General features: G+C 27.3%; 1 protein-coding gene across 1 annotated transcript; it reads right to left on the reverse strand.

The window, feature by feature from the left end:
- Window positions 1-1861: 1861 nt before the first annotated feature.
- Window positions 1862-6914, reverse strand: LOC103575616 (uncharacterized). Its single transcript, XM_014442284.2, has 5 exons — window positions 6899-6914; window positions 6469-6514; window positions 6161-6399; window positions 3735-5987; window positions 1862-2389 (listed from the first exon to the last, which is right to left on the reverse strand). Exons 3-5 carry the CDS (start codon window positions 6189-6191, stop codon window positions 2157-2159), a joined length of 2517 nt encoding a protein of 838 aa, XP_014297770.2. The 5' UTR covers window positions 6192-6399; window positions 6469-6514; window positions 6899-6914; the 3' UTR covers window positions 1862-2156.
- Window positions 6915-12131: the final 5217 nt, after the last annotated feature.

The following is a 12131-nucleotide window of genomic DNA, read 5'->3' on the forward strand; positions in this document are numbered from 1 at the left end:
CTTCGGTAACATATTTTCATATTATACTCTGACTTCGGTGACTTCAAATTGTCGCGATAAGTATAATACATATACATTTGAGTTTGACGACATTTTATAGTATTATACTCCAACTTTGGTGACTTTGTATCCGAGTATTATTTGTAATATATATATATATATAAATATATATATATGACTTCAATGACATATTTTCATATTATACTCTGATTTCGGTGACTTTAAATTGTCGCGATAAGTACAATACATATACATTCGAGTTTGACGACATTTTATAGTATTATACTCTGACTTTGGTGACTTTGTATCTCAGTATTATTTGTGATATATATCTGACTTTGGTGACATATTTTCATTTTATACTCTGACTTCAGTGACTTCGAAGTCCCCCGATAAGTACAATACATATATATTCGAGTTTGACGACATTTTTCAGTAGTATACTCAGAATTTGGTGATCTTGTAGCTCAATATTACCCGAAATTTTTGGTTTATTTCTCCCAATAAATTGTCCAAGTGTACAAAGTATGATATTCGTATTCGACTTTGAAGAGAGAATTTTGAAGGGTTTCGAATTATCTATAAAATGCCTTAAATCGCAACCCAATAACTTGAAATGCGGCTGTTCTATAGAGAATCGAAAAAAAATTTTGACTTTTCCATGTCTTTTAGATAGTAATACTTCAAAATCAAATGGAAAGTACTTGAAATTAAAATTGAGAGCTAAAACTTTCAGGGAATTTTTCAACTTCCCGCTAATAAAATTGATGATTTTCAAAAATTTCAGGAAGTTATTGTTCTCACCCCGATTTGCGAAAATCGAAATTTTATCAGATGTCGACGTTTTGAGATTGAACAGATGCATCTAAATATAAGTATCATTATGTTATTACATAAAATTTCATATATTCTAGAATCAGAAATTAACTAATAATGCTGAGTTACCAGAGAAATTTTATTTATTAAGAATTAATGTTTATATCATTATTTGAAAAAGGATAAAGTTAAATTAAAGTAATTTTTAACATATAATAAACATTAAAAATAGAAAATTAGTAGAAATATAACTTTTCCATTAACAAAAAACAAAAAATATTGAAAATTTAAAACAGAAATTGTTATTACATAACTGTTTCCTAGTATACCTTTCGAGAACTGCTTATTTTCAATTGTCGCGCCTTAAAAAACTGTGAAGATTCTAATAGTATCATTCTTTCCAGTTGAATAAGATTATTCTATTCTTCGTGGTCAAATACTCTTTTTTCGTTAATCAATTTGTGGATGCATCGTTTAAAAGACAAAGAAGATTTATTAGCAGCTTTTCTAAGCAAACTAACGTATAATCATGTAAATATGTTCTCTGATAAGTGATATTATTATAATTATTATGATTGTTTTTTTAAATCAAGCAGGATATGATATACGGAATATTATAATTATGTAGTTATTTTATAAATTATCGAAAAAAAAAATGGTGTGCAAAATAATTTTGACATATTAATAATTTATAGTTTTTGATTTGTGAAAATAGTTTTGTAGTTCACATTCCAATAAACAAAAAAAAAAAAAATTAGAAAAATTGGATTTATTAAAAATCCTAGCAAATGAAATTGAACATTTTTGGCAAGAATATTCACTGTTAATTATTTATAACAATTTTTTGTTTTTTCATCAATAAGCTTCATACTCCGTACGCAATGAATGATATAATGATAAATAAAATGATTTAAAACTTAAACATAATTGGCTATCAAATTAATGATAGATTTTAGTAACAAATAGGAAGAATTCATTTGTTTTTTTCGAATAACGTAATATAAAGGAAAGAAGATAGTCATAGTGAACTTTTCAAAAATTCAGCGCTGAACTTAAATATAATTAACTATCAAACATTTCTGAGCTAGTACTTATAATCACTTATTTTAAGATTACAAAGTTTTTTTTTAGTTTTGAAATATTTGAGTATTATTGCACCACTTATATTTGACTACTAATACTATCGTAAACAAACGATATGGCATTATCAAAAGTTAAGAAACATTCGCTTCTACAATATAACTAAACTAAGAGCGATTGACTCATTATCACAATACTCCTCTATTTCTATTCGCTAAATGATTTTCAAAATAACTCATGACTGATATCAAATATCAAAATCACTCCGCTTTTTTTGGCTTCATTTTTTTATAGTAATTTGAAAACCATGTTCTCATGGCTGGAATTGAGCGGTTCTTTAATAATGGTTCAATAGAGCACACTTCTATCATTTTTTTATTGTTTGGATAGCGTCCATCATTTATTTCGTCTTTAAAATGATTCAGCATAGCATCGATGTGACGCTCATTCCATTTTTGCCTTCTGCACGAAGTTTTTATTGATTCTTCCAAATCTAAATAAAAAAAATTTCTATAAGATTTTTATTTTAGTTTATTATCGATTATTGATAACTAACACTTTTTCTAATCATAATTATCTTTAATAATTGTGTTTTATTGCTTATGAGTATCTACATTTATCGCTATTAGTAGTACAAAGCATATCATCTAGAAAGTCAACTGAATATGAACATGAAAAGCGATATTGAAAATCAAGAATTGTTCAAAACTATACTTTTGTAATTTAAAAGCTCATAAGCTTTGAATCATAATAAAGTTTCCAATAGCAAAATAACTTTTTATCAGTTTTCATACCAGTTTTGACTATACAGAATGATTATAGAAGCATTTTAAATAATTCAGATGGTACAGGTCATAACTAAAAAAAGACTAATCAACTCAACTACATAAGTATTCATTGAGGTGTTTAAAAAAAAAAAGATTTTTTTTTTTTTTTATGGCATCTAAAAGTTGAAAGCATGTTCAAAAATAAAAATTTTGATACCAATTCGAGCTCTTAATAATAATATTAAGGTTTGTCTTACTCCATTTTTCTATTTTCCATTCAATGAACACGGGAAAATTTTTTTTTCTTGTTTCGAATTTTCTAGCTCACATACCAAATAACGGATTTTTATGCACAATAAATATTTTTGTAGGAAATTAAACGCTCTGATAAATTTTGAGATCTTTTCGCTTTTCCGGCAAAACTATCAATCATCATAAAATGATATAAAATTTTTTTTGTAGATAATTTTATTTCTTATAAATTATTATGAATAAAATTTTCCAAAATTCCGCATTAATTTCGAGTTATTTTTATTTGAATGTCAAGTTTTCAAAAAAATAGATTTCTGATTGATTTTAAGAGCTTGATATTTAAATCAAAATAACTTGAGAAACAATACGGAATTTCGAAAAACTTTATTTTTAATAATTTGTGAGAAATAAAATTATCTACTAGAAAAATTTCATGACATTGTGTGATGAGACTGATAGTTTCGCCGGAAAACTGAAAAGATCTCAAAATTTACTGTAAATTTGACTTTAAGCTCAAATAATTTTTGAACAGTTGGATTTATCAAAAAATGGTAAGAGTCTTTTTATGTACAGCGTTCAATTTCCTACAAAAATGTATGTTGCACATAAAAATCCGTTGAGTGGTCTGTGAGATTAAAAGCTCGGATTAGCATAAAAATTTTTATTTTTAGATATACTTTCTGAGTTTGAATACCAAAAAAAATTGGTTTTTTCTGAAACACCCTAGTATACATTTATTTAAGGTAATAAAAAATGAACGTTTTAACTTCAAACTACTAGAGAAAAAATTGACGTAAGTCTCATTAATGAATTTTATACCTTTGTCTAATGAAACTCCACTTAAAGTTTTTGGAGAATCAGAACATGATACTTCGCCGTCAATAATGAATGAATTTTCCATGACACTATTTTTTTGAAACAGCTCATAATTATCAGCTTCTGATTGTTCATCTTCAGAGTTCGAATCAGAATCATCCGATGAATCGTGCTTAGTGTCTTTAGAATGTTTTGCGCCACAAGCACTTTCTAAAACTCGCGGTAGTTGACAAATTTCTTCAGCAACATTGACAAGGTGGTAGTAATTTTCATGTATTCCCATGTTGTGGCCTAGATGGTTAGCCAATTTAGTACGATCAATATTAGCTGCGTTATGGTTTACTAAATAGGTAGCAATATGCTTTCGTAATGCTGTTCCACGTAAAGATCCAGGATTTTGAGCTCCACATTGCTTTGAGTATTTGTGCATCAGTACACAAGCTCGTAAATAACAATATTTATCGTCAGAATTTCCAGGTATCCCAAAGATATACGGGTTATTTTGACGGATTCCAGCTTTCAACCTGTTTTTTTCTAACATTTCAATTGCACTAAACATAGTCTCATCTAATAGAACTGTAACCTCTCTTCCACGCTTGCCCCGGATTGAAAATCTTACGTATTTATTACAGAACTCTCTGGCCTGGGCAGAGATACTTTCCATAATTTCTTTGAATCGATCTTGCTTGAGACTATTATACAGCTTAAAATCTTCCCATAGAACCCGTTCCATTTCACCTGCCCTTCTCCGGTTAAACATTTGAACAATCATGAGTGTTGTTTCAGCCAACAAAAGATAATTTTCAGTTGAAAATTGTTCTTTAAGAGAGTTGGAAGCTAACATTTGTTGATTTAGTAAATGATCCATTAGTTTGTTAATATCGTTTGTCGTGGGTAGAATTATTTTTTTTTGTCTCTTCTTTTTAATCTGCGCTTCTTGAACGTTTTTATTTATAACGTCTGCCCACTTTCTCTCTACAACCAATAGAAAGTCATCGATCTCTTCATTTTTGTTCTTCAAATTACTCATTATATTTTCACATTTCAAGAAATTTCCAAGCTGTTTTAAGAAAGTCCCGATTAAAGATGCAACCGATGGAGATTTCATATCGTAATTTTTATCATTTCCCCCTGCCATGAGATGAACTGCTTTTAAGCAAGTATTTATATGTTGTGGGTGAAATAAACAAGCCATGTTTTTTATTTTTGGAGTGAAAGTAGAAGATTTACCAGGATTATTTTTTTCGTATGTATGTTTTTCAATTTTTTGTGTCGTTACAAGAAGCTTTGAAAAGAGTCTAAGTCGATTACGAATCAGTTCATTTTGCTGATCATGTTTGTACTTCTCACAAAGCGTATTTCCAAATCGTATTAATAGAGTATCGAATTTTAAGGTTTTTGAAACATCGTCGACATGCATGCAAACGATTAGGTTGCGTAACTTTTTAGATGCTTCAGGATGTAAATCATTATCATATATTTTTGCCAGTTTTTTAATGACCCTGCGTTTTTTCCCATCTTTTCCGGTACAGTATTTGAAGTGAGCTGAAAGAGATTTTTCACAAACTGACAGCTGACAGCTAGGGCAAAACATAAACTCACTTGGATTTTTGGGTTTTGAAACATTAGGCCGCCTAGACACAATCCGCTTGCAAAGTGATTTACCTGATAAATTACTATTATATATATAATCACCCTTGTTCCGAATCTTCGCAACTAATTCATGTCTAATTGAACTTTTTCGTGGGTACGCGAGGAAAGCTTTAACATCTTTTTCCATTGGATGAACTAATTCTAAGTGCCTGGGTAATCGTGTTTGTAGTTTCATACAGTATAAACACGCATGAACTTTACTCCCTGAGTTTGACGGCATAACTAAAATTCTCGTATCAGTATTTTCCAATTGCTCTGGTATTTCAAAGATTTTAGAAGTTTTATCGACGTCTTCAGAATTATTTCCAGCATTTTTTTCTGTGTAATAAGTGCCATTTTTGTCATTAAATATTTGACCGACAGATCTATTTTCATTAAGACCACCGTCACTTGGATTGTTTTCTAATTCACATGCTGTCGATGATGAGGGAACGTGTCGAATAGGCAAAGATACATCAAATCCTTTAGATATGATATTTTCTTGAATTACTATTGTAACATTATTTTTTTTGCTAACAGTTTCTTCGGGTTCATTAATTTCATCAAGATCCTCATCGATAGAAGCATTAGAATCATTATCAGGTACATAACTAGGATCCGAATCTATTGAAAATAATATTTATGATAAGGATATACAAGATAGAGGTAATTTTATTTATTCAAGGAACGAGATTCAATTTTTTTTAACTCTTAATAAAAGAGCAAATCTAACATTGATTAAAAATACACTAGAAATAATAAATATAAACTATAACTTATTAGACTTATCATATTACCGTTCACTTCCTTATCAACTTCAGTAGACATTGGTTTTTCTGAAGCTTCTCTATTTAAAATTAACTGTTCATCGTTTGCTTTAATAACCTGTTTTCTACTAAAATCCGTTTCAGTTGATATTTCCTCAATTTTTTCCACATTTTCTAAACGAATATCTATTGGAATTTCACTTTCAATATTTTTTAATAGTTCTAACTCACTTTCGGATAAATCAAGAACTTGAGAATTAAGAAATATCCTAGTATGTAAAATAAATTAAAAAAGTGTTGAATATAACAATAAAATAAAAATATCTAATGTATCGTACCTATCAAAATTATTTTGATCTGTTAGATTGTACTTCTCAACTATGCCTAGAAAAAAAAATAGTTTTTTATTCAAATTTAAAAGGCAATGATAGAATTCTACAACTACTTATTCTATGATCATGAAAACGTTGCTCAAAATTTTCTTTCTATTTTATTTTCAAGAGATTCAATTTACTTATTGTTAGACAGATAAATAAATTCATGGTAAATGTGGTCATTTTGAAGTTAAATCACTCAACATTACAGAAAAAAAACAATTATGGAAATAATTACGGCCCTAATAATTATTTCAGAATAATTACAATTTGTTCTCTCACCAATAATCGAACAGAAAAAAAAGTTACTGATACTGATATTTTATAAGGTAAAACTAAAAAGAAAATTACTGGCAACTTTGCTGTAATTTATAGTTTATTTAATTTTTGCAACCAGAAGTATTAAAATGTTTTCATTATTAGTAAATACTCTAATCAATTGTAATTATTGAATAATTACGAATGTATAGACAATGGAGAAAAATTCAGTAACAGCAAGTAAATAATCAGAGCTCTTGTCAGAGTAATGAATTGATTGAAATTGCTAAATAATTAAAAGTGTATAAAGAAAGCTAAAATTTTAAAATTAAAAAACATAATTTTGTGTATTCCATCAGTGAATCGTATTATTGATGACATCTCTAGTTATAAGTATGCCATATATCCCGTTCACATGAACTATTCTCAACAGAAATATAACCCTTAAGAATTTTATACTTATTTTTATTTTTGTTGTTCTTCATATTTATTTTAATTATTATATAGATAAATCAGCAAATTTTCTACATTTTATTAAATAATAATTGATTAATTAGTTTTAAAAAATAATAATTAAATAATTAATTTAAAAATATCTATTATTTATAATAAAGTACGTCTACGATTACCGTTAGTACATTCTAAGCGTCCTGATATAAAATTTCCATCTGAATCTTCAAAACTGTATGAATGCTTTCTTTTTTTACATTTCTTTTTTAAAGTAACATGGAATATATTATTTTCATCACGTATTAACGAATACATAATTAATAATCAATATAAGTATAATTAAACCTTGCCAGAATTAATAATTAATTTTTAATTATCAAGAACGCAGTTGTCGTATTTGACATACTTTACAAGAAAGCTTCTAGTATGAAAATGGCTGCAACTATCCCATTAACGGAAATCAATGTGTAGATAGAAGGTGAAATGTCGATAACGTAAAATTAAAAATAGACAGAGAATAGTGTGACATCTAGTGGATATTATTACAAATATGAACTAAGATATCTATTTAACCAACTTCCTACTGAAACACCGACAAAGGCTAATCTCTGATTTACATGAGAGTTTTCATGAAAACCTGTTCTAAAAAAAATATATGTTACTCAATTTGTGGTTAATTTGACAATAAATAATGATATGCTTTTTAAAAATATAAATTAGTTGAAATTTTTAAATAGTTATTGTGCATGCCAAAATAAGCAATTAATTCGTCATAATTATGAATAAACTTATGGGTGATACATATATCACGAGTGTTAATAAACTAAACTGAATTTAATAGTGAAACAAAAAATTATAACTTATTTAATTGGATTGTCTGAAGAGTGCGATGTTTTTTACTTTATACGTAAATAAAAAATAAATCTTATGTTGACGTTCAAAACGAAAATCACAACATAATGAACGTTCAGATTCAAAATAACAACAAGGGATTTTAAAATTTTCCATAACTTAATCAGGGAAAAAATAGCTCAAACTTTTCAGATGAAATTGAATTTTATTAAATAAAATTGATAGTTTCCTTGGAGCACTATATAATAAAATAAAATAAGGAAAGATTCAAGCAAAATTTGATATCCTACTAAAACTTTGACCAAGAAAAATCATTTTTCAGCTTAAAATTTATTGAAAATGAAAATTGATATTCTGATTCAAAAGGATTTCTTAAAGACTTAAGGTTATTTTTATTAAGTAAAAATAAATAAATTCCAATGCAATTAAAATAGTTTTTTAAATTTGTTTTCAGAATTTCAAAGAATATCCAAACAATCCCTGTAAGCTTTCTTAGTTCTTCTAAAGCAACGAGTTATTGGAATAACAGGAAAAGAACATTTTTGGTGATATAATTTGAGTTGCGCAATAAAACGATCATTTTGTAAATCATGATTTTTTAGGAAATCAATAGCAGTTAACTTTTGAAGCTTACTCGCAGAGTAATTAACTATTTGATACAGTTGATTCTTTTTATTCTCAAACTTGTTCAAAACTTTGTTCTCAAAAATAAATTTTCGAGAAATGATTTTGAATAATAAAAATTTTAAATATGCTTACTTGATTTTATTCCAAAAATAATATTCTTTGAATGAGTCAGGAAACAATTATCAATCACTTTTTATCATTAACTCAAAATAAAAGTATCTGATTCAAAAAATATTGAATTTTCAGTTAAATGAAAATTGAATGATCCATTCAATTTTCCAGAATGTAAGCTTAAAGAAATGTTTTCAAATACAAAAATATATGAAAATCAAGACTAAGATTTCCAAATCTTCGAAGTCAGAGCGTAAAATTACATAATATTTCCAAACTTGAAATTACAATGCAAAATAAAAAAAATATTCATGTATTCATAATCAGAGTATCACGCTCTATAATAGCCATTATCTTCGACATCTGAAAGAACGTAGAGTAAAATTCAAAAGGCTTCACTATCGGAGCATACTATCAAACCACGTTTCCAAACTTAGAGATACTGTTTTTTTTTTTTTTCAAGAATACGCACTCAGAAGTTTCCATAGGATACATAAGGACTCATGTTGAAATTTAAGCTCTTATTATTAATATTAAGTATTTCCTTATTGCAATTGTCTATTTCCCATTTAAATAACAGAAAATTTATTTTTTAATTTAAAATTTTATTAACCATCAGTAAATTACTGTACCAGAAAGGTCGATACATATTCTTATTGACCATTAAAAACTCTCTAAAAAAGGTCCTTTATAATTTTTCAATAAATTTTGTCAAAAGTAATTTAATACCAAATTTCAATTTATGGTAAATTTCAGTGGCATTCAAAATTTTGGACGAAAATATCAGTTTTATTTCAAAATATTGTGGAAGTTTTTTTGGGGACCATTTTGTTTCCAATAAATTATCTTTTACCAAGTTTTAAACATTCTGCAATACTCTTTAGTTATTTGCATTTTAACGTCAATTTCTTGATGAAAATCATGCTCTGACCATTTTTTACCAGTTTTAAAATCGAAAATAATAGAATTTGTATTTATTTATGTATTTATTATACTATTTGCATTTTTTGTCACAAGGTTTTTACACTATACTTCTGTACATATTGATCACTTGGAAATTACGTTACGTGCACTTTGAAAATTTTATAAAAAAATTTTTTTTGACTAAGAGTAATTTATATACAATTAAAAAGCCACACGTCAAAAAATCATATGCTTTTCTACGATAAGTCGTCTATTAATAAGATTTATTCTTGTTCAGAAAATTTCATTCAAAATTAAGAAAAATGTATTTGAGCAGAAATTAAAAATCATAATCTGCGATTTTCATTAAAAAAAGCATTTGATTCTTTCTCGTGTGCTTTGTTAATTATATATAAGCAACTTTCAGTCGAAAACCTATCATTTTTGGTAGCTAAGTGGTCAAAACCGGCCGGAATACAATTTTTCTTGAGAAATCGACATTTAAATGCAAATAACTAAAGAGTATTGCTGAATTTCGAAAACTTGAGGAAAGATAATTTATTGAAAATAAAATGTTCTATAAAAAAAATCCTACGACATTTCTTAATAAAACAGAAATTGTAATAGGAAATGTTAAATAATACTGAAATTTGACATGAATTAAAATTTGGCATTGAATGACTTTTGAAAAATTAAATTTATCGAAAAATTATAAGAGACCTTTTTTGTAGAGTATTTAATTTTCAACATGAATATGGATTGGTCTGTCCAGTACAGTAATTAGCTAATGAGTTATAAAATTCCAAACTTAAAAAAATATTTCCCTGTGTTATTTGAGTGGGAAAGAGTAAATTGCAATAACGGAGTACATAGTATTACGATTATCATGCAACTTTTTTTATCCTATTAGATTTTTGGAGTGTGTCCTTAAAAAAAAAAAAAAAAGTTGATTTTTCTTTATTCAGTCTAGTTTATATGCCAGTATATCCTAGTGTATATACTGGTACAATATAGTTGCTAATTATAGCGCTTACAAAAAAAAAAAATAAAGTGAATTGGGCTGTTAGTGTTTGAACTCACAGTTTACCCAAATTTTTATTCCAAGGACGAAAAAGACAAATCAGTTAAAAATGATGATTGTCCGAAAAGTTGTGAATCTAGCAAAACTTATGTTGCTAAAAAAAATTCTTCACCAATTGTTTCATAAAGTAAGGGAGTTTATTATCAAAACATTTGTCAATCTCGTTATTGTAATAAGACTTAATCTTTTAAAGTTACGTCGCAATATGTCATCATAGCCGAGTCACAAATTATATTTTCATCTAAAAAGCTTTGAATAAATATGTCTAAAAATGCATTAGTTTGCTGAAAAATTTGCATTTTATGTCTTAGTAAATAAATTTATCAAAAAAATTACTTAGCGGAAAGAAGTTCCAATTCATTAATTGAAATTTCTTTTGAATCATCCTAGATACTTTAAAAATAGATATGTATATTCTAGTAAAAAATTGGATGGACTACAAAAAGTTTAAGATGCATTTTTTTGTTAGCTTGATAGTTTCACTTAAATTTTAATTTGAATAACGTAAGAGAGACCACTAGTGTGATCACTTGAAAAAGATATGATTTCTAGGAATTTATGAAAAAATACTGTATTGAATGTTTTAATGGTTTAACGATATAATTGTAGACGTATAATAAATACAAGACAAAATTTTTAGACCAAAAAAGTTCCCCTTCTGCTGCAGTTATAGCGGCCTTCACAGTACATGAAACTCAAAAATCATAAAAGTTTAGTTAACTAGAAGGTATTTAACGTACCATGATCCTTGGCCTAAGTGAAAAATTAATATTTAACAAAATAGTGGTATTTTTGAAAAAAAATTTCAAATTTCACGCGAAAACTTGATAATTTTTGGCCTGCCAAATGTAAATTTTTGATTCGATAGGAAAGCTGGAGATTCATGATGCGTAGAAACATTCATAAAAGAAACTGTAACTCTAATCGAAGCGATCGAATGCTTTGTCTTCGAGTTATGTAAATAAAAAAATTGATTTTTTCAAAATTTTACACGAGTGATCTCCCTTAAAAGAAAAATCTGTGGACAGAATCAGAAAGTTTACTGGGTGGACAAAAATACTCTAACGATCAAGTTATCAGTGAGCAACGTTTAAAAACCTTACGAAAGCACTTTAAGAGAGGCCAAGAACTTTTTCAGGTTCCTGAGACTAAGGCTCCTAAGACCTGAGTTGTTAATTGAAGTCGAGATCTAAAAACTAGAAACTGATTTCCAATGGTGCTATAATTTGCTTTTTATTGTGACTTGTACCTTAATTTTTGTAACAAGTGTATATTTTACGAGTATATTAGTAACTATCATAATACAAGGGTATCCATTACGATGCAGTTAGTAAAACTATTCAAT

Source organism: Microplitis demolitor, chromosome 8, assembly GCF_026212275.2.
Source record: "Microplitis demolitor isolate Queensland-Clemson2020A chromosome 8, iyMicDemo2.1a, whole genome shotgun sequence".
NCBI lineage: Eukaryota > Metazoa > Arthropoda > Insecta > Hymenoptera > Braconidae > Microplitis > Microplitis demolitor.